The sequence below is a fragment of the Kogia breviceps genome, chromosome 12 (genome assembly GCF_026419965.1).
Source record: "Kogia breviceps isolate mKogBre1 chromosome 12, mKogBre1 haplotype 1, whole genome shotgun sequence".
Taxonomy (NCBI): domain Eukaryota; kingdom Metazoa; phylum Chordata; class Mammalia; order Artiodactyla; family Physeteridae; genus Kogia; species Kogia breviceps.
Window position 1 is genome coordinate 44,703,167 of NC_081321.1, and position 26,886 is coordinate 44,730,052.

Consider the following 26,886-nt stretch of genomic DNA (forward strand, 5'->3'; position numbering starts at 1 on the left):
CAGTGGGCCACAGCCTTTGAACGTTTCCAAAGCCTTGCATCAGGCAAGCTGCTCTGGGGCTGGGGGTCTATAACAGTGCATCCAATAGAAATATAATGCAAGCCATGTACACAATTTCGAAATTTTCTAGTTGTCACATTCAAAAAGGTAAAAATAATCAGGTGAAATTAATTTCAACTTTATTTTACCCAGTGTATCCAAACTATTATCATTTCAGTATATTATTTGTTTAAAAGTATTAATGAGATCTTTTGCATTCTTTTTTGTGGCTGTGGTATTAAGTCTTCAAAAGCCAGTGTGCATTTTATTTTATTTATTCATTTGTTTGTTTGTTTGTTTGTTTTCAGCCATGCCATGTGGCTTACGGGATGTTAGTTCCCTGACTAGGGATTGAATCCAGGGCCACGGTAGTGAAAGCACCGAGTCCTAACCACCAGGCAACCAGGGAACTCCCATTGTTTTTTGTTTGTTTTTGCCAGTGTGCATTTTATACTTACAGTTGGAACTAGTCACATTTCAAGTGCTCAGTAGCCACGTATGATGCTGCATATTGGGAAGTGCAGTTCTAGAAGACTTGGTCCAGCTCTCAGCCCCAGTCTCTGTGACCTGGGGAGCTATGGGAAGGAGGTGTACTTTGTCTCCTGAGTGTAGAATGTGAGACATTGGGGTCCACAGCGTGGGGCATTTGGGGAGTGGACTCTTTGCTAAAACCTAGTTCTCCCCGCCACCTGGCGGCTCCCTAGTGTGTAGCTGCTGCTGGTAATGGCATAGGAGAGTTTGAGGTTGAAGAGTCTATCCAGGCCCTTGGCCTCCTGAGATCTAAAAAGTGCAGGTGCCTGAAACCCCAGTCTCACTTCCCCACCCCCTCCCCCAGTGAACAACTAGGCAGACAGCCTCTGTAGCCAGCGTGGTCATGCTGGCCTTTCCATCTGCCCCCAGGTCCACAGAGTAAGACCCAGCGATGTCAGCCGAACGAGCACAATTGCCTGGGCACCGAGCTGTGTATTCTTATGTCCCGCCTCTGCAACGGGGTCCAGGACTGCACAGATGGGTCGGACGAGGGGCCCCACTGCCGAGGTAAGGGCTCTTCCACCTCTCCTGTCCCAGGTGGATGCAGTGAGTTCTCAGGTGAGCACCTGACAGGTTTGGAGGCCCGCCATCCAAGGACTGTCCTCGCACCTTTGTGGGGGATGAGGCCTTGTCCTGCTCCACTGCGCCCCGGGCACTCCTCTGTGTGTGCTTGGACATGTCACTACCCCTCTCCAGTCCCCAGTTTCCCACCTGTGAAATGAGAGCTTTATACTAGATCAGCGTTTTTGTACTTTTTATTTTTGTGAATAGCGGGGTCTTTTCTTCAAATGGTTTCTTACATGAGTATGAACAGAGAAGAGCAGATGCTGTGATTGAAGCTGGGGTGGGGGGGGTCCTGGAGTTTGGTCCCCCTGCCTCCCCTGCCAGGGCCCCCAATGGCGTCCCCCGGGAAGTGCAGATCTTTGAGGCTCTCTGAAGTTGCTTGATGGGAAAGTCACCCAGGCTGAAGAGGGAACTGTAGGATGATAGGTCAGACTTCCTTCCCACCTGCAGCTCAGGTCACCGGCTCTGCAGTTCTTCCCCTGGAGGCCCCCATGACCCAGGGAGAGTCTGGATCTCACGTGAGCAATGGGAGAGATTCTTTGGGAGCAGGGGGGACAGGCAGGGCCTCAGGCCTGTGAGTCAGGGAATGGGGACTTCTCCTACTGCCCTCAAGGTCTGGGCCTGGAGCAGAAGCCTGGCCTTGTGAGGCCCTAGGCAAGCCCCTGGGTGTGGAGCAATCTTCCCTGGGGGGGTGGGGACCGTGTCCTGTGCCTGTAACGCATGTCAGAAAACATCTGCCTGTGGGAAGAGACACATCTGGATCCTGTTCACTGAGGGCAGGGGGTGTGGAGCAAGGGAGTTTGTGGAAGATTTTTATCCTTTTCTTTGGTTGATTCTGCATGTTTTTGTCTGAAGCTCCTGGAATGGGATGCAGTGTGGGCCTAGGGGCTGACTTCAATTACCATGCACGTCCCATCTTATCGGATGGCGCGTGTTCAAGTTTGCTTGCTTTTGTACACCACGTCCCATCTTATCGGATGGCGCGTGTTCAAGTTTGCTTGCTTTTGTATACCTGGTCAGTATCAGAAACAACCAAGCACCTCAAAAATCTAGGGTTTGAACTTCCTTCTCTGATATTACAGAAGTTGGACCTCATCTTCCTCCCATCCCATATCCAGAAGAGAAACTCTTTTCCAGATTTTCCAGAACAAACACTATTTACCCCCTGTGTTGGGGGAGGCCGGACAGGGCAGCACATTCGGGCTCTCGGGCAGAGATGGGGAGGAGAAGGAATAACCGGGGCCTGGCCCCCGATCCCAGCTCCTCCTGGCAGGCTTAGTGCCTCTAAACGTCTTAGCATCTCAGGCAGTGCTCTCTCCTAGGTGGGAGGGGGGGAGCAGGGGTGTGAGGCAGCTGGACAAAGGGGTCTTTGTGGCCAGGCCGCCTGGCCCCATGCAAGGCCATTAATTGGGTCGCTGGTCTGGGGGGGCAGCTGCTCTCCCACCTCTTCCCCCTCCTGTCTCATTCCCTTCTGTCTCCCCTGTGGAAGTGGGTCAGTAGCAGGAGGAAGATTAGAGAAGGATCCCAGGGGAGCCAGTTTTGCTCCTCCTCCTCCTATCCTCTACCTGGACCTTGGACCTTCTCACTGAGGCCTCTAGGGCTCAAGGGATGGGTTGCAGGGGTTTTTCTAGACAAGAGCTGGGGTGCTGCACAGAAAGACTCGATTCCATGCCAGCTCTTCACCCTCAGCCCCAAAGCCAACATTGCAGTCCTCGGGCAGTGCAGGCAAGAGATATGTGAAGGGGATGAGAATCACTGTCCCCACTTCCTGTTGACCCCAACAAACAACCAGAACCCCTCTCCATGGGGACAGAGGGAGTCCAGAGCAGCCAGAGCAGGGAGATGTGGGTTCTAAATCATAATTGGCTGTGTGACCTTGGACCGGTCTTATACCCACCCTTGGTCCCAGTTTCCTCACGGCACTATATTTTTAGAGTCGATGCTTCGTAAGCCCCTTCATCTCTGACACTGCAGGCAGCAGGAGTGGTTTCTGAAGGGTTGGGGGAAGGTTTCAGTCTGGGTACAGCTGCCAGGTCTGGAGGCCTGAGTCTGTGTCACCTGCTCCCACACAGAGCAGCGAGGACAGTGTTCTCATCTGGGTTGCCAGCACCACTGTGTCCCTACACTCAACGGGCCCTCCTGCTACTGCAACAACAGCTTTCAACTTCAGGCAGATGGCAAGACCTGCAAAGGTAAGTGTGCCCACCCACGCGTGCTGGGGGTGAGGGGTAGTGGGCCGGGCTGGGGAGGAGAAAGCAGATGGAAGGCGCAAGACAGGAGGCAGGGCTACAGGCCTTATAGCCTCAGGGCATGACTGTGGGCCCTAACTACTTGCTTCCATCAGACTTCTTAAAAGTCGTCTTAAAAATTATATAAGTCAGGGACTTCCCTGATGGTCCAGTGGTTGACTCCACGCTTCCAGTGCAGGGGACGTGCATTCAGTCCCCGATCAGGGAACTGAGATCCCACGTGCTGCGCGGTGCAGCCAAAAAAAAAAAAAAAAAAAAAAATTATATAGGTCATATGTGAGTTTTCTTGTAAAAAAAAAAATTAAAGCATTATAGATAAAACCAAAGTCCCCTTTGACAAATCCTCTTCAGTTCTGGTCCCTTTCCCATCTCTCTGGAGGTCAACTCTGTTACCAGTTTGCTACTTCTCTGTCCAGGCTTTTTTCTGTCCATGTATACATGTAGTCATGGAGAATCTAATTGAAAGTACTGTTTATGTGCATGTGATTTTTTTTACATAAATATCATACTGTACATATGTTTTTTTCAATTTTTTCACCCAGTATGTTGTAGAGATTTTTCCATGTTAATACATAGAGCTCTACCTCTTTCTTTTAAAAACCACTGTGATGTATGACTATTACCACAGTTTACTTGGCCATCTCCCTTTTGATGCTTAAGATGTTCCCAGTTTCTTCTGTTACACACAATGCAAACTTTTCTGTTTTAAATTTATCTCCCTGGGGTTTTTGCACAAATGCCACCTCCTCAGTGAGGCCATCCCTACCGCCCTAAAATTCCACCCGCAGCGCCTGCATTCGCTGTCCCCTTTCTCTGCTTAATACTTTTCCATAGCACCAGCCACTTTCCATTGCGCTAGCTCCTCTAACATGCCATTTACCTTTTTGTCTTATTATCATAGTAACAGTATTTCATTTATTATCGGAATTTAAGTTTTATGAGGGCAGCAATTTGAATGTGTTTTATTCACTGATGTATTCCCTGAGCCTAGAACAGTACCTGGCACATAGTAGGTACTCAAGAAATCTTTTCTGAACGAATGGATAATATGCACGTGTGTGGATATTTCTCCAGGGTAGATTCCATGTCTGGACTCTCTAGGTGATAAAGTTTCCACATTTCTTATTGTAATAGATTCTGCCAAACTGTCCTCCGAAGTAGCCGTAGGGATGGACACATCCCTGGTGGTGTCTGAGGGCACTCCCTTCCCTGCCCTCGGCACGCTGGAAATGACCACGCTCTCGCCTTTTCCTGGCAGACTTTGACGAGTGCTCGGTTTATGGCACCTGCAGCCAGCTGTGCACCAACACAGATGGTTCCTTCACGTGCGGCTGTGTGGAAGGGTATCTGCTGCAGCCAGACAACCGCTCCTGCAAGGCCAAGAACGGTAGGTGGGGTCACCTGTGGCCATACAGCTAGGCGCCCTCAGTGTTGTTCCCGGATGGGGAGTGGCCGGAGAAGTCCCAGGGCCACTTGCTGCATTGACCCTTATCTCCTCCATCTACAGAGCCGGTAGACCGGCCCCCTGTGCTGCTGATTGCCAACTCACAGAACATCCTGGCTACATACCTGAGTGGGGCCCAGGTCTCTACCATCACACCCACTAGCACACGGCAGACCACAGCCATGGACTTCAGCTACGCCAACGAGACGGTGTGCTGGGTGCACGTTGGGGACAGTGCTGCCCAGACACAGCTCAAGTGTGCCCGCATGCCGGGCCTGAAGGGCTTCGTGGATGAGCACACCATCAATATCTCCCTCAGCCTGCACCGTGAGTCACCTGCTCCAGCTTGGACGGCAGGGGAGGGCCGGGGAGGTGGGCAAGACAGGCCCTGTCTGAGACAGAGTCAGAGAGATATTCAGGATGACCCCTGTCTGGGGCAGGAGCCTAAACAAAAGCTGCTGACGGAGGCCGAGGAAGGGGGTTTCACGTGATGACACTTGTCTGGAGCCGAGGCAGAGTTATGGCTGTGCTTCCCTCCCTCTCTCTGAGCTGAGTCTCTGATGGCTCCTGCATTTCTGGCTCAGGGCAGAGAAAGGCCTCCCAGAAGTGCCCGATGGGGGCAATAACTGGTCAACCTCCAGAGACCAGGGGCTGTCCCTTTTCAGAGAGAGGAGTGTTGATTAGTCCACAGAGGGACTTTCCCACACAGTGAGAGCCAGAGCAAGGGAAAGAAGAGGCCTGGAACCAGAGGAGCCTTGCTAAGTTGTGGCTGAGGGCAAAGGAGCCGCGGCCAGGCTGGGTGCATCTTCTCTTCCATCTTTTCTCTTGGGGGCATCTCCAGAACGGACACCCTGCTGCAGCATGGCTGCAGGGGTCCTGAGGCTGTTTCTAGGGGGCTTTGTGGCAGGAATGAGCCCAGAGGAGGAGCCGTGAGCGCTGGGGCTACGTGAGTGTTCTCAGCTATCCTGGATGTTTCCCTTTGGGGCTCCCTCCCAGGCCATACTTTGCTGTCTCAGAGGTGGAAGATGGGCTGTCACTGGGGATGGAGCCAGGGCATAGATCCACTGCCTGGAGCCGTCCTGCTCTTCTCAGATGCTGCTACATAAACAAACAAAACATCTGGCATCATCACATTTCCAGGAAATGCACCACAGGGCTGAGGGGGGAGGTCTGGCCTGCGGTTGAGGCTGATCTCACCCCAGGGGCCAGAGGGTAACCCGATCTGTGACCTTGAGTAAACCAGAACTGCCTGTCTCTGCTTTGATTTCCTAATCTGCATAATGGGTTTGAGCTTGTCTGGCGAGATCAGATAAATTGCAGAGAAAGCCAGAAGTAACTAGAGGCCAGTGCACACAAGGTTTAGGATGGTAAACCTGGGTCCTGTCTAGAAGATCTTGAAGTTCCTTCTCTGGGTCCCCATGTGATGATCCCCACAGAAGACCGAAATCCCAGGAGGACACGAGGGCTAAGTTTTTGAGGAAGCAGGGGTTCCTCCAAGAGCCCTCGCCCTCTTGCAGACTCATTGTGTGGTCCACACCTCAGCTGCGGTCCTTCCACAGCATCCCAATAGCTGTTGGTGACCAAGGCTCACCTGTGATAGACCTGTCGTCCTTGGAGTGCTGGGCTGGGGGCTGCTATGCCTGGTCGGCTGAGCTCTTGAGGGGTGGGCAGTCATGATAGGTAGGGTAGTATTAGGGTGAGACCCCATGAGACAGCTACCCTCTCCCTGTTCCTTGTCGGCGGTCCCACCCAACAGGCCTGTCTGGGCAAACAGCTCCAGCAGTTCCCTCCCTGGCCCTGCCTCAGGGCAGCCAATGGGCTGATGAGCTTGTGGGTAGGTGGCTGGTGGGGGCGCCCTGAAGGGAAACTTTTTTGCTCTGGCCTGGCCCCTCTCCTGCCTTCCTCCCCAGGAGAAGCAGGAAATAACCTCAGGTGGGTACCCCTCCCTTGGCAAACAGAGCCTTGCCTTCAAAGTCTACTAGATTTGTTGGGCCCCTCTGGGGCAGAGTCCAGGAGGCCAGAAGAGACCGGAAGGTTCTGGGGAGAAATGCTGCTGGGGCAAATGAATGGGTTCCTCTTGCCCCAGCCTCTGTCCCTTCCTCCTACCCTACCCCCACCCCACACCCCATGCCGCCTGAATGTCTGGCTGTCACCCTGAGGATGGTTGTTTTGCTCTCATCCCACAAACTAATTATGGGCCCTGAGCTGAGAATGTCGGAAGTGTCTCTCCCCAACACCCTCTCCCCGCCCCCAGTTCATCCCCCTTCCCAGGAGAGGCTGATGGCCTGCCCTGGTGTGCAGCGTCGCTGGTCGCTGGTCGCTGGTCGCTGGTCCCAGGCACTCACCTGTGCAGTGGGCTGCCGGCCTGTAATTAGCTCCCCCAGGGGCAGGAAGAAGAAAGGCTGATGCTTTCTCCTGCTTTCTCTCTGCCCTCTGGGGGAGCCCTCCCTGCAATCATGCCATTCTTGGCTGACCATGACCTCTGTTGGACCCCTGGCCTGAGCCCCATGCAGGAGGGAGGAGTCTGACAAGGGAGAGGTACTGGAGCCCAGAGCCCAGAGGCTGAGAAGCCTGCCTGCTGGTGTGGGAAGAGGGGGAGCCTGCCCTGGAGAAAACTCTGGAAACAGAAATAGAATAGAAAGAAGGAAGGAGGCCAGGAAGTGAGCCTGTTTCACATGGGTCCTCGGGCGTTTGTGAGCCAGGCCTGCTCTGAGTCCTGAGCCCTTGGAGGGCCCCTCCCAGTCCCCACAGTGGTTGGTGCAGCTTCATGACTGGCTCTGTGGAATAGGCTTAGGACCTAAGTCCGGCCTTTTCCTGTCTGAGCCCAGCTCCTTCCCTCTGTTTCTACTCAAGAGTGGGGAGAGACCCACTGATCACATCCTCACTCGTTCTGACGCGTGTGTGTGCATGCATGCCTGTGTGTGTGTGTGTGTGTGTGTGTGTGTGTGTGTGTGTGTGTGTGTGTGTGTGTGTGTTTTCATCCCTTAACAGGCTGGGCTGCCAGCCTTTCCTCCCCCAGCCTGTGTCTTGCGTTGGCCTGGGTTGGGGGGTGGGTCTTAGGAATCAGTCCTCACCTCTTCTTCTCCCTCCTGGGATGTAATTCCACGGTCCATCCTCCCCTCTGCCGCTGCCCCAGCAGGACGGGGAGGTCTCTGAGGACTCTGATCCCATGACTAGAGAACATGATGGGGGGGGTGAGCCAGGAGACCCTCAGGGAAGACCGTGGCCCACCCCTCAGGGTTTACTACTGCCTTTCGCAAAGCAGGAATGCCTTGATTTTTAGGTCGTGTATGGACATGCATTTTTTATTGTTATAGTTATGTTTTTATGTAATACCCATTAGGAAACTCCTACAACTAGCATATCAAATCTATGATTTCATAGATTGTTTAGGATGCAGCAAAATAAGAAAAGTGAGTTGATGTAAAGAAATGGTAGGTAAATGGTAGAGCAAGCTGTGCATAAACATGGCAAGCATTTTGAAAGTGACAGACAAAAGACTGAATTTCTGGAAACCGAGGCCCAGAGGGGTTGATAGGCTTGGCCTGCCCACCCTACCCCTCACCTCTGACCACCCTCTCAAGGAACCTCAGGCCCTGTCGAGCCCCCTGCAGGGCCACCCCTGGGCAGGGCTCTGGAGGTCAAGTCTACTTGACCCCCAGCCCAGCCCAGCCCTGCATTGTCTAGGCTTCAATGACCTGTCCTCCCTGAGCTTTGAGGATGTTTCTACTGTAGAAAGAACTAGCACAGACTGCAGGAGTGGGGCCCTGGGAAGATGTGTGTGTGGTGAGGGGAGGTTCTGAGGTTGCAAATAGAGGCCTTGAAGGACATAAGGTTTGCTGAAGTCACTTCATTCGGGGCTGTGTATGAGGGAATGCTCTGGAGGGGCCCTCGGGGGTCCTAGGGTTTCTTTCCTTTACCATGCTGCATAGATTAGAGGGGAGGCCCAGAAAAGTCCTCCTAGGCTGCAGGCTGCAAGGTTGCGAAATGGGTCCCCAAGTCCAGCTGGCCAGCTTCACTTTTCCCTCCCTCTCGTGTGTGTGTGTGTGTGTGTGTGTGTGTGTGTGTGTGTGTGTGTGTTTAAAATCACAACAGGAAATAGGGCAGTGATTTGTCTAGAGAAGGGGCAGAGAAAGAGAGAGTATCTCCTCTGAGTCTGATGAACTGGCTTCCCCGCTGGAAGGGGAACCGTGCTCCCACTGAGCTGGGCACCCAAGGCCCTCTCAGCCCCCACCCCAGCCTACAGAACACTTCCAGTGTCACAGATGAAAACTGGCCACCTGCTTCTTTGGCCTTTACACCCATTGGATGTCAGAATATTGGGGGGCTCTCGCCAGCCTGCTTTTGACCTTGGGCCCCCCACATCCTGGTGCTTTTGCGTCCCATTCCCATTCCAAGTTTCCTAATCATTTAATGGCCCTTCTCTCCTCTTCCTGGCCAGGCCAGCCCTGTGTCTCCCGGCACAGCTCCAGCCCAGTCCTCTCCTCCCCCGCTGTCTCCTTGAAGTCGCCTCTCCACCCAGCCTGCTCCCAACAACCCCCTCCCTGTTTTCAAGCCAAAGGAAGTAACTTAAGCGAGAGAGATGTGTTTTAGAGCCCAGCAAGAATTTCTCAATAGTGGGAAGACCCTTGTTCTGATTCTGAATCAAGAGTTGCAGAGTCCAAGCATCTCATCCCCGGGACCCAGGACTGAGAGCCTGTGTGGACCTGGGCCAGTCAGGGGAGGGGAGTGGGGCTGGAAGTACAAGCGGGGCAGGAAGGGAGCCCAGGGACAGAGCTGACCCAGTGTTGCTGATCCCCGGACCAGCTGGTGGAACAGAAGAGCTGAAATCAGGACCCAGCAGGAAACAGGAGTGTGAGGACATGCCATTTAGCAAAACTTCTGCCAGGCCTGCCCGGTGGTCTCCTCCCTACCTGCAAAGACCCCGGGCTCCCGAGCATCTCCCCTAGCCCTTGGGTGAGATCCCAGAGTGGCTCCGACAAGCAAGAACGTTGCCTGACAGACGTCTTGTCCCACTGTCTTAGGCATCCTCAGGCCAGAAAAGGAGGATCCTGGCAATAGAAGGGAAGGAAAAAATTAAGTCCCAGCTCTAAGACAACAGAGTGAGCACTCAGCATTCACCAAATATTTGTTGAATGAATCAGTACGTGTGTGTCAGGCGCTGGGGACAAAAATGAAAGACCTGCCCTGCCCTCACAATATTTGTAATCAGGTAAGCAGGCTGTTGATAAAAGGGGCTTATGGAAGCCTGCAATACAGAAATTTTCTTTCTGGGGCCCTGAACTGTCTTGAAGAATAAATAGTAGGTGTCAGCCCCGAACTGCCCACCTGGAGGGCCTACCTTCAGTCAGGAGGCCACAGGGCTCTGGCTGGAGGTACAGATGGAAAAGGTAAGGAAGGATGGGGTTGAGGTGAGGGAGGATCATGCAATGGTATGAACAACAGCTCCCATTTGTGGAGCGTTTGTCATGTGCCAGGCCCCGTGCTAAGTGCTGTTAATGCACCATCCCATCCCAGATCAGCAGACTGAGACTCAGAGACATCAAGTGACTTGCCCATAATTCCACAATTGGAAGGTGACAGAACTAGGATTCACACCCAGGCTGTCAGTGTCTGGAGGCTGTCTGGGCCCAGGGCAGAGCAGAGTGATGGGAGAGGCAGGGAAGTTTCCTGGAATAAGGGCAAGAGCTCAAGTGTGTTCACTGGGGATGTGATTAAGGTGGAAATGGGATTTTCCTTCCTCGTCCAGGGACCTGGTACCCTATTCTGCAATCTATAGGTGTGTGGATGTGTTGGGGGATATTTCCTCAAGGCATAGAGACTCTCCTCCTTCCCCAGAATTATTTTAGGAAGAGTGACTAGAATCCTGCGGCTGAAGTTAGGGTCTTCTTGGGAATGGGCTGGGGGCTGTTGTTTTTGGAAAAGCAGCCACCGTATAGCGAGACGCCTCTTGAATGATGTGAAGGATGGTGACGTCGAGGAAAGCTGGAGTGGTGGCGAGTGCTGAGCACTGAGCCATCAGGGTTGGGGCACAGGGAGGGCTCAGCAGTTACAAACACACAGCCCAGGTCTATTCTGGGGCCTGGAACTGAAAGTCCTTTGTGATATCGCAGACAGGCTGTGGTCTATCCTCTGTCTCATTACCCTCTCACCTTCCTAGCCTCCTTCTCTACCCTGGGATCCCTAACCCCTCAGCCTCCAGACCAGCCCCACATTCCTCCCATCACCACACAGCATCCCTTCCCTTGGGTTTACAGGATTCTCCTGTCTTCAGGATCTGGGGCCTTTGGCCAGAGAGCCCTTGTGGAGGGTGCTATGAGGTGGATCAGTCCCGAGAAGGCTGGGCCACGAGGGGCCAGCTGCCCTCTGGGTGTGTGGAGACAGAATGTCAGGTCCTCCAGGCCGAAGCCCAGGACCCCAGTTGCCCCCTCCACGCCCTGGGACAGGGGGAAGTGGCCCAGACACTGCCTGCGGGGAGCCCGGGAGGGAAGGTGCCCTCTCCCAATTTGAGCCCGTCTCACTACACTTGGAATGGGAAGAGTGGCCAAGCGTGTGTGTGTGTGTGTGTGTGTGTGTGTGTGTGTGTGTGTGTGTGTGTGTGTATGAGTGTGTGTGGTGGGGTGGGTAGAGGAGTCTGGACTTCAGCAGAGAGGAAGATAATGTAGTGGAGGGGTTGGAAAACAAAGGATTTTTGCTTGCAACTAATAGCCTCCAGCTGCAAAAATACCAAAGGGGAGCCCAGGCCGGGCTGGGGACTCCAGTTCTTGCCAGCTCCTCACCGGCCTGCTGAGTGGGGCCCTGCTGGCCTTTGGGAGGTGGAAGAGGAGACGAGCCGAGGGTCAATATCTGAGAGCGGGGACCATCCCTCTGCCTTTTCCTTCCCAGGCCAGCAGGGAGGCTCGAAGGTTGGCCACCCTGAGGCTGGAGGGGAGGATGTGGAACTGCCTCTGGGATGGGGGGGCATCAGTTCCCTTCAGGTTTCTTCCTCCTCCCCTACTGCCGAGGGAAGGGTGGATGGGGGAGCAGGGGAAGGGTGTTGCCAGCCTTGGAGCTGGGCAGTGACTCAGGGAAGCCTCAGGAAGTTGGAGAGGAGGACGCAGCTGCCCCAGCTGGTGCTGGGAAAACAGCTTTGAATGATGAGGTTCGTCTACATGCCAGCATCCCCCAGACCCCCACCGTGCCCACCAAGTAAAGGGCACACAGCCCTGTTTGCCTTTCACCCACCCTGCTGGCTGCCTGGGACTGCAGCAGGGTCTACCCACCCCTGCCCCCCTGGCCCCAGCTTGGGACCTTGGTTTCCTCTGGACGCAGTCCAGCAGCGTTCATTTTCATCTGTTTTCTCTGTGGTCACAGTGTGGGGTAGTTTGCTCTCCTAACCCCTGCACTGGGCCCTCTTCCTACCCAGCCTGGGACCCACGCACCCAGGCTGCTCTGCCCCCTCTCTTTGACCTTGTCAGGAAGGGACAGTACTGGGGCTCAGAGAAGAGAGTTGCTGGGTTTAGGGACACATCAGCAGTCACAGGGGTAACACCTCATCCCTGTGACCTCTTTCGCCAATCATCTTGGGGTGGGGTTCAACAGGGGAGCCCTGAAGAGGAAACTAGTTTGGTGAGAGTCTCAGATTGGCTCTTTCCCTTCCTCCCTCAGCCTAAGTCCTGTGACTGTGAGTCAGTGTCAGGGCCTGGCCAAGTTCCTTGGGAGCCGTGTTGCTGTTCCCTTTAACCCCCACACCTACCCACTGTTAGGAAACAGCCCCTGAATCCCTGTGAGGGAGCGGGGAGGATTAGGGAGGGCTGAGCAGAAATCCTAGTCATTATACCTGTAGCTGTGTAGGAATTGAATAATCCTTACCAGGTTGAGTGTGGCTAGTGGGGATTTCAGTTAAAAAAAAAAAAAAAAAGTTTCAGCCAAAGACAGGTGGTCCAAAGACTCCTTTACCTGCTGAGGAAATTGGTGGAAGTGGAGTGCAAGGCCGGGGTCCCAGGGAGTCATTATCTTGGAAACTTCCCAGCTTGCAAGAGGTATCACCTCTGATAGTGGTAGTTGGAGGGGGCGGTGGGTGGATGGGAGCCAGTGGGTCCTGGAGAGAAGGAGCCACACCACCCCGCAGGAGGCCAGCAGGGGTCCCGTCCCCAGACTTCCTGCCCCCTAGATTTCCTGCTGCCCTGGCCCCACCCCTGATCTCTTAGGCCCTTTTTGCCATAGACTGAGTATGGGCACCTGGTCTCCATCTTCTTCCCCCACTCCCACCCTTCTGAAGCTCCCCCTCTTTCTGAGCCATGCCTCAGTTTACCTTCAGAGTCCTTTGATGGCTCTCCTCCTCTGCACTCTCTCCTCCAGCCCTACATCTTATTCCCTGCTCCTTCCCGCCCTCCCGAGGACTGGAGGAAATTGAGCGATAGGGACATTGAAGAAATAGGGGAATGGGAGTGAGTACAGGAAGTTTGGCCCGTGCCACTGGTTCCAACCTTTTGCCACCATGGACCTTCCCTTTTCCATCTCTGCGCGCCCCATATTTGGACATTCTCTTCTCTCAGATTGGATTTATTGATGGATGCCCTGCTTTTCCGTTTTTAAAAGTCATGCAGCACGTACAGCTTCCAGTCAGTGCTCCTGGCTAGTGTGATATAACTCGACTTACCATACAAAGATGATGAAAGTCCAGCCAAAAGCAGAGATGGGTGATGTTTTATTAGCCTGAGTGCTCTTATCGCAAGTAAAAGCAGATTTCAAAAATTCTGGAATGAGCTAGTAGACCTAACCTCACTGCCTTTTGGAACCCCAAGAAGATGGTCCCATTCAAGCAGGGGCTAGAGTTGGGAAACCTGTCAGTCAGCCAGCCAGCCAACAATTATCCAGTGCCCCTGTGTGCCCACCCTAAGCTCGGCATGGGGAGCAGGGCTGTGTGGGAGGGTACTCAGAGACTTCTCTTTGGAGAGACCCTGTTGGTGAAGGGTGGCCAAGAGCACAAGGCAAAATGTGCCACTGCCAGTAGCTCCCGTAAGAGCTGAGGGAGGAGAGACAGCCGTGGCACGGGTGGTGAAGGAGGGCACCCCAGAGGAGGTGGGCTTCCCACGGTAGGTTCTGCACCAGCAGAGGGTGGGCATGTCTGTGGGAGGTCCTCCCCCATAGCCCTTTCATTCACACTCTCCAGACGTGGAACAGATGGCCATCGACTGGCTGACAGGCAACTTCTACTTTGTGGATGACATCGACGATAGGATCTTTGTCTGCAACCGAAACGGGGACACGTGTGTCACTTTGCTAGACTTGGAGCTCTACAACCCCAAGGGCATTGCACTGGACCCTGCCATGGGGTGAGTGGGGCAGGCAGGGGCACTGGTCCTGGAACGGGGAGGCAGAGGCTGTGGTAGAAGAGGGGGTGCCCAGTGTCCAGACCCCATGTAACATGCCATCTGCTCACAGGAAGGTGTTCTTCACTGACTACGGGCAGATCCCCAAAGTGGAGCGCTGTGATATGGACGGGCAGAATCGCACCAAGCTGGTCGACAGCAAGATTGTGTTTCCTCACGGCATCACGCTGGACCTGGTCAGCCGCCTCGTCTACTGGGCCGACGCCTACCTGGACTACATTGAGGTGGTGGACTACGAGGGCAAAGGCCGGCAGACCATCATCCAGGGCATCCTGGTGAGGAGGAAGTCGTGGCTGGGAAACCCTTCTCTAGGCCTCCTGGGAGGGTGGGGGGCAGAATGGGAGCGTGGTTGCCCTGAGCCCTCTGGTAGGGAGGGGGCGGGCACGAGCATCTGGGGGAAAGGACAGGATGTGGCTTCCACTCGGGTGGCCACAGTCATTTTAGAGACCACCTTTTACTTCCCTTTTCTCATTTGAGTTGGGTTCTTACAACAAGCCCCTGGAAAATGAGCGGGTAGGTGTCTCAGTACCCTTTTTGGTGGCTGAAAAAAGGCAGGATTCAAAGAGGTTAAGTGATTTGCTTGAGGTTACACAGCTGGGAAATAGCACTTGAACCTAGTCTAGAAGCCCTTCCAGCTCAGAGATGACATCTCTATTCTGGGATAATTAGGGTGACCCTCCATCCCGATTTGCCTGAGACTGTCCCAGTGTCAGCCCAGAAAGTCCCCTGGGCCAGTCTTGGACAAACTGGGACAGTTGGTTACCTTAGATACATTATGCAGGTAGCAGAGGCTGTTATCAGGCTTGCTTGGGGCCAGTCTGTTCTCTCAACCTTCCCAAAAGCTGGGAGCTAGAGGCGGGCTAAGAATGTTCCCTGTGGACAGAGTGTAGGGCCCAACTCTACTTCAGTGCAGAATCATCCCATCGTTGAATATGTGCCTGGTTCTGAGAGGGGTATGGTTCCTGCCCTCAAGGGGTTTGAGCAGAGTGGGTAGAGCCGACCCACAGATCACCAGACAGTGGATTACAGCCAGAAATGGAGTGTGGAAGGAGAGACTGTCCTCTCTGGTTAGAAGATTCCAGAAGCCCTTCAAAGGGATGCTCTGGGGCTTCCCTGGTGGCGCAGTGGTTGAGAGCCCACCTGCCGATTCAGGGGACACGGGTTCGTGCCCCGGTCCGGGAAGATCCCACATGCCGCGGGGCGGCTGGGCCCGTGAGCCATGGCCGCTGAGCCTGCGCGTCGGGAGCCTGTGCTCCGTGGCGGGAGAGGCCACAACAGTGAGAGGCCCGCGTACCGCAAAAAAAAAAAAAGAGAGAGAGAGATGCTCTCTGAAGGATGGATGGGATTTGACAAGCATATCTCAAGAACAGGATAGTCCAGAGGAGACAGAAGTAAAGCACATAGTCAGACAACTGTGGAATGAGTTTGGGAATGCAAGTTATGGAGTCTGGAAGAGAAGCTGAGGGGCTCACCAGGGCCAGAGGGAGGATTCTCTTCTCCTCTCATGTTGACCGTTCCTGCCCGCCCATCTCAGATCGAGCACCTGTATGGCCTGACCGTGTTTGAGAATTATCTCTACGCCACCAACTCAGACAATGCCAACGCCCAGCAGAAGACAAGCGTGATCCGCGTGAACCGCTTCAACAGCACCGACTACCAGGTCGTCACCCGTGTGGACAAGGGAGGTGCCCTGCACATCTACCACCAGCGGCGTCAGCCGCGAGGTGAGCGGGGTTCCACAGCCCCTCTAGGGACACCCCTGATTCTCTTGTGGCATGACTGCTTCTCCTAGTCATCCACCCCAGACTACCTCCTCTCCCCCGTCTGCTTCCCCTGCCGCCCCTTCCTGCCCGTCAGCCTCCAGATCCCACCCCCAGGGAGCCCCTTACCCCTATTCTGCTCAGGACGTAGATCACCCCTCCCAGTTCCCTGGCTGGTCTAGAGTAGAAGCGCCTGGCTGTGGGCAACATTGTGACTCTGTCCTCTGACCACAGAAGTCCCCACCCAAGAGTCTGAAGGCTGGGTGGTGTCAGGGCAGAAGAATGCCAGGCCTTTGGCTTCCGAATCCCCAGAGGGGACAACAGGCACAAAGATCTTAGCAGGAGGGAGAGTGGTCAGACTGCAGGAAGCCTTCTCAAGCCTGGCACAGGGGCTTTGAGGGGTCCTGACCAGCTGTCCACCCTGCCCCAGTGAGGAGCCACGCCTGCGAGAATGACCAGTACGGGAAGCCGGGCGGCTGCTCCGACATCTGTCTGCTGGCCAACAGTCACAAGGCGCGGACCTGCCGCTGCCGCTCCGGCTTCAGCCTGGGCAGTGATGGGAAGTCGTGCAAGAGTGAGTGACGGGGGAGGGCTTGTGTGCCTGCTGCGGTGGGACGGGAGGGGTCCTTACCTGCCTCCCATAGCCCAGCTGCCTCTGTCTGAGATGCAGAAAGATGGAGGGGCTTACCCAAAGTTTCGCCCCGGTGAGGGGCAGGGATGGACTTGCACTCGCATCCGAGAGCAGGGCTTATCCCGCTACCCCACTCAGGCTCCGGAGAACACTGTCAACTGGCCCATTCATCCCTTCATTCCTTCCTTCCTTCAACAAGTATCTAGTGAGCACGCACTGTGTCTGGCACAGTCCTGGCAGTGAGGGTTCAGCAGTAAACAGGATAGATGTTGTCTCTGGCCTCATGGAGCTTATAGTCTGGCAGGGGAGGCAGACAGACACATAAATAAGTTGAGGTGAGGGTAGGTGTTAGGAAGAAAATAAAGTGCAGCTTAGGGTTAATGATGACGGCGAAGGCTCCGGTTTAGACAACGGTCAGGGAGAGCGTCTCTGCGGAGGTGAAATTACGGTCAAGCTCTCTGTGAAATGAGGAAGCGAATCATGTACCTGAAGGAAAAGTGTTTCCGGCAAAGGGGATCTGTAGTGCCGAGGCTCAGAGGCCAGCGTGAGCCTGGTGTGCTGGAGAGCAGAGAGGCGGCAGGGGGACGGGAGCGGGGCGGCGCGTGAGGGAGGGGAGATGAGGAAGGGTGTTGGATTATATTCTGACTGGCATGAGAAGCTCTGGGTGGCTTAACAGATTTGATTCACGTTTGTAAAAATGATCGTGCTGGCTGCTGGGTGGAGGATGGGCAGCAGGGAAGTGGCAGGACACTGTTTTTGCTGCGTAGGCAAGAAGTGATATGGCTTAGACTAGGATGAACAGAGGAAGTGGTCAAAAGAGACCTGATTCCAACATATTTGGGCCACTAATTTCACTACTCAACAGAGAGCACTTACTGAAAACATGCTACTTTTGCCCCATTTCCCACCCCTAGAGTGCATAGGAAAAACCCCCCAGGGCATTGCTCCCTGGACCTTACATGCATATGTGTCTGTCCATGTGGTTCAGACCCCCTGCTGTCCCCACACCCTTGACCCAGTACAGCTGGGGCATTGGGTGGTGGTCGTGTGTGTGTGTGTGTGTGTGTGTGTGTGTGTGTGTGTGTGTGTCTGTCTGTCTGACTTTGTGCCCCTCCTTGTGCCTGCCTTAGAGCCGGAACACGAGCTGTTCCTCGTGTATGGCAAGGGCCGGCCAGGCATCATCCGGGGCATGGATATGGGGGCCAAGGTCCCCGACGAGCACATGATCCCCATCGAGAACCTCATGAACCCCCGGGCCCTGGACTTCCATGCTGAGACCGGCTTCATCTACTTTGCTGACACCACCAGCTACCTCATTGGCCGCCAGAAGATCGATGGCACTGAGCGGGAGACCATCCTGAAGGATGGTAAGGGCCCCAAAGTGGGAGTTGTGTGGCTGGGATCCCCAAGGCACGCACCCACCTGAGGCAGGAAGTGATTGGGGCCTGGGCATCTCTGTCCTGGTGCCCTTCCAGCGTGGAGAGTCCCCTGCTGACTGGCTAGCTGGGCTGGTTGGCATGGAGATGAGGGGATAGACAGATTGACCCCTGGGTGACCCCTTCTTGGCTGAGCCGGAAAGAGGCTGGAGGATGGATGGGTAAGGCAGTGTGGGCCGTCCTTGCCAGCCCTTGGGAAAACTCAGGGTCTCGCTGCCATTGGCTCTGAGCCCTGGAGCTGCATGCGGCTCACAGCTGGGGAGAGGCCTGAGGCTCTGAATCGGCGCAGACACACCGGCACACGTGTGCACACACAGGGTCTGTGCAGCCAGACCTCACGGCCGCCAAGAGCTGCATGCTTACATGTCCTGAGAAATTTGTGTTTTGTGAATGGAATCCAGTTTTTCCCTCTGAGCTGCCCCAGCAGGTCAGCAGTGCACTGTCTTCTGACTATCCATCGGCGTGGAGGCTCTGAGCCTCCGAGTGCTGCACCATGCCTCCCGGGTGTTAAGAACTCCCAAACCTGCACTCGGGCCCCGAGGATAGGGCTTCCTAACCAATCAGTCTGGCTGACGCTGGTTACCACCCCTTGCCCTGCTCTCCATCCCCCACCTCGGCTCAGAGAACCTCAGCCGTCAGCAATCATAAGACTTCGGGGAAATCAAAAGTAACTCCTCATCAGGAAAGGATTGGGGTTCCCTATACCAAGGATGCTATTTAGCTTGAGATGAAGCCTGTGGCTAAGTGAAAAATCACTTCCTAACTTATTCATTTTGTTAGATCAGGATTTTTAGGCCTGGGATGTGGCGTCGCACTTGTGCGCAGAGCCACGTGCCTATTGCTTCCGCTGTCCACCCCAGCTCGGGCCCCGACGCGCCTTCTCAAGTGAGCCCACGTGTGTAGGTTTTCTTGCTGCCGTGTGCAGCTTTGAGAGGCCCTGACTCAACACAGATGTGGCAGCACAAACGACCTCCCAGGCTCCTTCCTCCAGCCTCCCATTCCATCCCATCCCAGGCATCGTCTAGGGCACAGGAGGCTCCCTGCATTCCCCACTAGCCAAGTGCTCCAAGGTGCAGATATCTTAAGAGCCAGAGGCAGGCAGATTTGAGCCTCCTTTGAGGCTCTCCCTCCTTGCTCCGCCCCGTCCACTGCAGGCATACACAATGTGGAGGGCGTAGCTGTGGACTGGATGGGGGACAATTTGTATTGGACGGATGATGGGCCCAAGAAGACCATCAGCGTGGCCAGGCTGGAGAAAGCTGCTCAGACCCGCAAGACCTTAATCGAGGGCAAAATGACACACCCCAGGGCCATTGTGGTGGATCCGCTCAATGGGTAAGTCCTCCCACGGCCTTGGGAGGGGAGGAGCCAGGGACTGCGTGGGCCTCAGGACTGGGGGAGAAGAGAGAGAGTGGACAGGGGAGGACAGCCGAGGTGGGATGCTTAGGTGAGAACTGGGCTGAAAGGCGAAAAGGTGTCCCCCATCTACAGGGCAATGGGAGTGATGCTCTAAACACATCCATAGAAATGTGGTCCTGTCACTCCCAGTGGGCCCTTGCCCTTATCAGCCCCGGGGTCTTACAGGGTCTGTCTGCAGCTCGTTTGACCTCATCTGCACCTCACATCCTGCGTTTGGAAGTTCTGTCCCCATTACCTTCTGTCTGTTCCTTAAACCAGCACTCCAGCTCTTCCTATTTGAGGGCTTTTGCTCTTGGAGTTCCTCTGCCTGGGACTCCAGGCAGAGTATTTGCATATGTGGCTCCTTCTCAGCATTTACATTTCAGCTCAGATGCCACTTCCTCAGAGAGGCCTACCCCACCGGCTACCCGGTCTCTCTCCACGCCATGCCCCTGCTTCGAGTCCCTCCTGACTTCTGTCACTCTCCGTTGTGTGTGACCCTCTTGACTGACTTGTTCCTTGTCTGTGTCCTGGGTGGGACATATCTCTACGAGAGCAGGGACTTTGGCTGCCTTGGTCTCTGCTGGGTCCTCCAGCGCCAGAACTGTGCCCAGCTCAGTAGGCATTCAACAAATATTTGTTGAATGGAGGAATGAATGAATGAAATATGTAGGCCAAGGGTGAGCAGTGCAGGAAGACCCCTGTGAGGAGCTCTGGGATGGCCCGCCTGGATTGGGATCACAGGGGAGGATGTTGATGGCAGGGGTGGCTATGTGGTGCTGACCAGTAGCTGCCCACAGGTGGATGTACTGGACTGACTGGGAGGAGGACCCCAAGGACAGTCGGCGAGGGCGGCTGGAGAGGGCCTGGATGGACGGCTCACACCGAGACATCTTTGTCACCTCCAAGACAGTACTTTGGCCCAATGGGCTGAGCCTGGACATCCCAGCTGGGCGCCTCTACTGGGTGGACGCTTTCTATGATCGCATCGAGACCATCCTGCTCAATGGCACAGACCGGAAGGTGGGCAGGCGTGCACCTGTGTGTGGGGGGGTGTTCATGTGTGCGTTGCTGGACCACATTTGTGTGTGGGTGAGGCTGTGTGTCTGAATGTGTGGGCGTCTGTGTGTGTCCGGGCCTGTGTGCTTCATGTGTGTTTACCTGTGAGCCTGCGGGTGTGTCCCTCTGTGTGCTTGTGTGCCTATGTCTTGCGTTGTTTGAGGATTGCTTCTATCAGAGTATCTCTGTGACCATGCACATGGTCTCTGGGCCTGACCACCTGTGTGAACACCTGAGCATACACATCGTGTGCACCTCTGCCTGGTTGTGCACATACAGGTAGCACACACTGGCGTGTGCCTGCACTGTGTGCCTCTGTACAGGTGCGAGACGCCTAGAGACGGTGTAGATGCACAATCGTTCATTCCGGGGGCTACGTGCTTCATTCATGAGCCCCATGCAGGTCTAGGCGTGTGGACCAAGCTCTTTCATGGTATATAAGGCCCTTTATGATGTGGCCCCTGACCGTCTCTGTGGTCTTCTCTCACCCTCTGCTCCCCGCATCCCAGCACTTGGAACAGCAGCACTAGACAGCTTTTAAGTCCAGCACACGTCAAGGTGCTGCCCTCTTTGCTGCTGCTCATGCATATTTTTCTGCCTCCACCCAGCCTCTCCTCAACTGGCACAGCACTCAGGGGCGGGCCACCTCCTCTGGGGTGTTGTCTCCAGACCCCTCTCCACCGTGGACGGCCTTGTGTGCCTTTCCTGAGACAATAGGCAGCTCCAGCGAAGGGATCACATCTTTTCGATTTCTTAGTGCTACCTTAATAGATCCTGGCAAATGTGTGGTGGATGAAGAAACGAATGTATGGATCCTGGCTGTGTGCTCACTACTCTGTGTGTGCGCGCGTATGCACACGTGCGCCTGTGTTGGAGGGATATGAATGAACATGAATCAGCCCAAGAGAGGAGTGTGGGCAAGCTCCCCGTCGGCACTCTGCTGGGTTCAGGGTCTGGCACTTCGCGGTGTGCACCGTTGGGGGCTTCTAGGCTGATGGGGGAGACAAGTCCCACACCCAGGCCAGGGACATACGAGTGTACAAAACACTGACTCCCCCCGGGCCTCCCTGAGGCACCCCCACTTGTCTCCCAGCTCCTTGGTAACCTCTCCTCCGTTCCTAGATTGTGTACGAGGGTCCTGAGCTGAACCATGCCTTTGGCCTGTGTCACCACGGCAACTACCTCTTCTGGACCGAGTACCGGAGTGGCAGTGTCTACCGCTTGGAACGGGGCACAGGAGGCGCGCCCCCCATCGTGACCCTTCTGCGCAGCGAGCGGCCCCCCATTTTTGAGATCCGCATGTATGATGCCCAGCAGCAGCAAGGTACCCCTGGGCTGGGACCTGGGTCTGGGGTGGGACCTAGATGGGGGGGTGAGGCTCCTGTGGTGGGTGAGGGCACTCCCCAGGGATCCTAGGCTCTGACTTTTGAGACTCTCGACAAGAGAGGCCCCCACCCCAATTTGACCTCCTGTGTTCCCCATCTTCCCCCCACCCCATGCCTGCAATCTCCTCTTCTTCAACCCCTCCATATTTCCTCTTTCTGTCTCCTCCTTTTAATGCGTCTCCTCTCCCGGTCTCTCATCTCCCCTCTCTGGCCTTTCCTGACCCTGCTGCAACCCATCCCCTGTCCTCCCCCTCCTTCCTCCTCCCACCCATGACCCCTCCTTCACAGTGGGTACCAACAAATGCCGGGTGAACAATGGCGGCTGCAGCAGCCTGTGCCTGGCCACCCCTGGGAGCCGCCAGTGTGCCTGTGCTGAGGACCAGGTGTTGGACACAGACGGTGTCACCTGTTTGGGTACGAGGGGCCCAGCTGGGGTGGGCGGTGGGGGAGCAGACCCCAGCAGGAGGAGGCCACAGTGTCCCCGTCGGAGATGAAGGAGGCAGAGAGGGCCCTGGGGGGCAATTGGAGGTGAGGGAGGGGTGAGAGAAGAAGGCTCTGGGGGCTGGAGGGTGTTTAGGGGTGACCCGGGGGTGGGAGGTTTGGGAAGGCATGAAGATCAGGGGAAACCAAGTGAGGAGCAGGACAGCTATGGAAAGAGAAAACCATCAACTTCTTTTACATTTATTTCCGCATTATTAAAGTTATACAACAATAGTTCAAAATATTGGAAATTAGAGGAGAGAAAAAAGGCCCAATCTCACCAGCAAACACCACTATATTGTTAGTATTGTGGTAAAGGAACACCATCCTTTTTTCCTTAGGTGGGTTTTTACATGGTTGGAATATACTGTACATAAATGTTTTTTGCCCTTTTTGCCTCACATATGTCACAAATTTTCTGTGTTATTATTGCATTATTTTAAATATCCCCATTTAAAAATAAAAGCAGGTCATGCTCATTGTAAAAATAAATGAGCAGTGTAGAAAAATACAAAAGAGAAAGTACAAATCACCCCAAATTCCGCCACCCATAGGTTCCACTGTTACCATTTCAGTGAACAACCTCCCAATTTCTCTATATATTTACTTTTGCTTAAATGGAACCATGCTGCACATGCTGTTCTGTTTCCTGCACTTGTCACTTGACAGTGTGTCGTGAATACATTAGCAGAATTTCTAATGGCCAAAATATATTTCATTTGGTAAACATCCCATAATTTACTGAACCATTTCTCTACTGTTGGATGTTTAGGTTGTTTCCAGTTTTTTTGTTGTAATCACTGCCAGCATTTATTGAACACAGACTATGTACTAGGCATGGTTATAAGCAGTCCTCATGCAGTAACTTATTTACTCCTTGAAATATTCCTGTAGGGAAGGTATTTTTATTATCCCAATTTATAGATGAAGAAATTGAGGCCCAAAGTTAGAGCAGGGGTTTGAACCCAGGAACGCTGACCCAGAGTCTGTTTATTAATCACCTGCTCTGCTATTTCTTATAGCTTCATGCTTTCCCATATTCTGGATGATTTCCTTAGGATAGAATCCCAGAAGTGAAAATGGGTCAGTGGTCCATAGTATACACCTAAGAGTGAGTGACTGAGGCCGGGTGCAGGACAAGAGGATTGGTGAAGAGGAGCTTAGAAACTGAGGAGCCAGCATAATGGAAGAGTCACCTATATGGACATTGAAATCACCAAGAATAAAGAGGGAGTGATTATGGAGAAAGTGACTCTGAACCAGGAGCTAAAAACCCTTAAGGATGCTGGGGACTAGCCTGGGGTCCTTTGAAGTAGGGGTTCGTATAGTCTAATGACGTGAAAGTCAATACTGATTTTTCAGAGGGGAGAGAGGGAGGATGGTCGCCAAGCAGAGGTGAGGAGCAAGGCGGACACATACAGCCTCCAGGTCCAGTGGTCCTTGGGACCCACAGGATTAGAGGGGGTGAGAGATGGGTCAGAAAGGCATGCACAGAGCAGTGGGGTCCAGGGCCAGGGACTGACACGGGCATCCTGGGCTTCCTGAGCTTACCCTGTGCAAACACAAAGGACGAAGTGATTTCACTGCTGATAGCCGAAGGCAGATGGCTGTGGTGAGGTGTGAGTTTTCACTCCTGCTGGTAGAGTTGATGCATTTGTGAAGGAAAAAGTCCAGGGACCAGAGCAGCGTCCGGGGGTCCTGGAGATGACTTCCAAGGGGCAGTTCATGGAGATGGAAGGGAGGGGCAAGGGGGGGTGGTCTGCTCGGTGGGGACGAAAGGATGGTGGGCTCTAGGCTCTCTTGGAAGCTCCTTGATTCTCAGACCACACTGCAGTACTGGAAGCAGCAGAGCAAACATCACCCTTTTGGCCTGAGAAAGAGTTGCAGTTCCCATCCAGATAATTTCTTCACGAAGAACTAGGCACTAGGAAAGGTTACTGTGTATATTATTTTAAAATCATAAAACAAGCCAACAGAGGACAGGGGGCTCAGCACCTGTCCGTGACCTGGGTCTGACTTTCCCCCTCACGCCTCGTGGTGCCCACAGCAAATCCGTCCTACGTGCCCCCACCCCAGTGCCAGCCAGGCGAGTTCGCCTGCTCAAACAGCCGCTGCATCCAGGAACGCTGGAAGTGCGATGGGGACAACGACTGCCTGGACAACAGCGACGAGGCCCCCGCCCTCTGCCGTGAGTCCCGCTGCACAGCCGGCCCTCGGGTGACAGCTGGAGAGCTGGGGGCCCCTCCCTCTGGCTGACCCCTGACCTCTCCCTCCCCAGATCAGCACACCTGCCCCTCGGACCGGTTCAAGTGCGAGAACAACCGTTGCATCCCCAACCGCTGGCTCTGTGACGGGGACAATGACTGCGGGAACAGCGAAGATGAGTCCAATGCCACTTGTTCAGGTGTGGGAGGGGAGGGACCACACCGGCACCCCTCAGCTACCAGGGCAGGGCAGGCGGGGAAGCCAGGCTTGGGAAGACAGAGGGGCCTCAGGGAGAGAAAGGAGCACGGGGCACCCAGGGCAGAGGGGAGGGAGGACAGGGTTGGCTGGGAGGCCCGTGCTTGCAGGAGACAGAGCACAGCTCTGGGTTGGGGATGACAAGCAAGGGTGGACCTTCTCCTTGGAGGACACCAGCGACCCCTCGAGAGATGGGGTGAAGGGTCTGGTGTGAGACCACGTAGGTGATTTTGAGTGGTGTCTCTAAGAAGAATAGCTTTGAGGTCCTTGGGGAGACTTCCAGAGAGGCAGAGAATAATAGCAAAGAAAATGAAATTAAAGCGGGGACTCAGGGGCTTCCCTGGTGGCGCAGTGGTTGAGAGTCCGCCTGCTGACGCAGGGGACGCGGGTTCGTGCCCCGGTCCGGGAAGATCCCACATGCCGCGGAGCGGCTGGGCCCGCGAGCCATGGCCGCTGAGCCTGCGCGTCCGGAGCCTGTGCTCCGCAACGGGAGGGGCCCCAGCAGTGAGAGGCCTGTGTACCACAAAAAAAAAAAAAAAAAACAAGAGGGGACTCAACTATGAGCACTCACGCCCATCCCTGTCCCCAGCTCGCACCTGCCCACCCAACCAGTTCTCCTGTGCCAGTGGCCGCTGCATCCCCATCTCCTGGACGTGCGACCTGGATGATGACTGTGGGGACCGCTCCGATGAGTCAGCCTCATGTGGTGAGCAGACAGCAGGAAGGCCAGGCTGCACGGGGAGGGAGGGCCCGCGAGAGCGTGCCCCGGGGCGGGGGTGCTGGAGACACCCTGCAACTTCGTACCTGGGTGGCCTTGAGCAAGTTACTTGATGTGCGTGGGCCCCTGTGAGTTTCATCTGCAGAGTGGGAATAATACTGGCACCCACGTCACAGCACTGACGTAGGGGTTCAGTGAGATCGTGCGTGGAAAGCACTCGGCGCATGGCCTGCATTCGGTAATTAGTTGCTTGAAAAAAGGATGCTTAGAGGGGTAGGAGTGAATGGGCAGAGTTCCAGGCCAAGGCACCTCCACTTAGCCTTCCCTCCCCCATCTGGCTGGGCTGAGGGCTGCTGGTTATGGGAAGGACCCAGCGCCCATCTGCTTGGTGCTATGATGCTAAATAGTCTTGAGGACCGTACTCAGCTACTCTTTCTCCCTGACAGCCTATCCCACCTGCTTCCCCCTGACTCAGTTTACCTGCAACAACGGCAGATGCATCAACATCAACTGGAGATGTGACAATGGTAAGAGCTTGTTTCCCTTCACCTGCCCTGATTCCTAGGAAAGCTAGAAGCCACGGCCAGGCCCTGGGTGGCAGGTGAAGGGGTTTTAGAATCAAGCCGAGGCCTTCCTCCAGTTCACAGAAGCCCCCCTGGGTTGTCTGGGAGAAATAAGGACAAGCTAGAAACACTGTGGGGGAACCAAGATGGACCCAGGGGATACCCCGCCCATCGCCTGTCAGTGCCATTCCTCCCCGGGCAGGGCCTGAGCTGCCCATCCTCTGGCAGAGGCTCAGGGACCAGGGAGAGATGAGCAAGAAGGGCCAGAGGGGCAGAGCAAGGAGAGCCCATGCCCAACGCCATTCTCCCTGCAAACCCCGCCTCCTGGGGTCCCTCCAGGCTCTGGCTCCAGACTCGGGAGCCCACCTGGCGGTCAGCCCTGGACCAGGTGATGTCAGCCATGGATGGGGGCCAGTGGACTGTTGTGTCTGTGCTGTCTTGGGGCTCTGGTCGTGTCTGGTGTGGTGTTGTGACGTGTTGCAGCAGTGGCTCGAGCCCTGGCTAACGTGTGTGAGGATGTCTTGGGTCAGCCCCACGTTGCCCCGCGTCTCTGCCGTGTCTCGTGTGCCAATGGTTGCCTTGGCGGTTTCTGTGTTTCAGAGAAGGATTGTGGGGACGGCTCTGATGAAAAGACCTGTCCTGAGCCTGCCGGTCAGTGCATAGAAGCACATGCACCATCTCCCCTAGAGCCCCAGCTGGCCTTGGGCCTCCTCCCAGGAGCCCCATGCAGCTCCCCTCCCCAGAGCTCCTAGGATGTGAAGGAAAAGCAAGGAGAGAAAAGAGAGAGGAGATGAC

General features: G+C 54.9%; 1 protein-coding gene across 2 annotated transcripts in view; it reads left to right on the forward strand.

Moving 5' to 3' along the window:
- Nucleotides 1–26,886, forward strand: part of LRP1 (LDL receptor related protein 1) — a 79,585-nt gene that overhangs the window by 10,500 nt on the left and 42,199 nt on the right. Inside the window, exons 3-19 of one of the 2 annotated variants that reach the window (XM_059080530.2) lie at nt 940–1,077; nt 3,207–3,326; nt 4,642–4,770; nt 4,891–5,154; nt 13,982–14,144; nt 14,254–14,476; nt 15,736–15,925; nt 16,392–16,535; nt 17,723–17,959; nt 19,183–19,363; nt 20,227–20,449; nt 21,608–21,809; nt 22,159–22,284; nt 24,398–24,538; nt 24,629–24,754; nt 25,400–25,516; nt 25,975–26,055. In XM_059080530.2, the coding sequence (XP_058936513.1) occupies nt 940–1,077; nt 3,207–3,326; nt 4,642–4,770; nt 4,891–5,154; nt 13,982–14,144; nt 14,254–14,476; nt 15,736–15,925; nt 16,392–16,535; nt 17,723–17,959; nt 19,183–19,363; nt 20,227–20,449; nt 21,608–21,809; nt 22,159–22,284; nt 24,398–24,538; nt 24,629–24,754; nt 25,400–25,516; nt 25,975–26,055 (2,805 nt within the window). The remainder of the gene's footprint in view (nt 1–939; nt 1,078–3,206; nt 3,327–4,641; nt 4,771–4,890; nt 5,155–13,981; nt 14,145–14,253; nt 14,477–15,735; nt 15,926–16,391; nt 16,536–17,722; nt 17,960–19,182; nt 19,364–20,226; nt 20,450–21,607; nt 21,810–22,158; nt 22,285–24,397; nt 24,539–24,628; nt 24,755–25,399; nt 25,517–25,974; nt 26,056–26,886) is intronic. The other variant, XM_067009539.1, reaches the window with a different exon arrangement.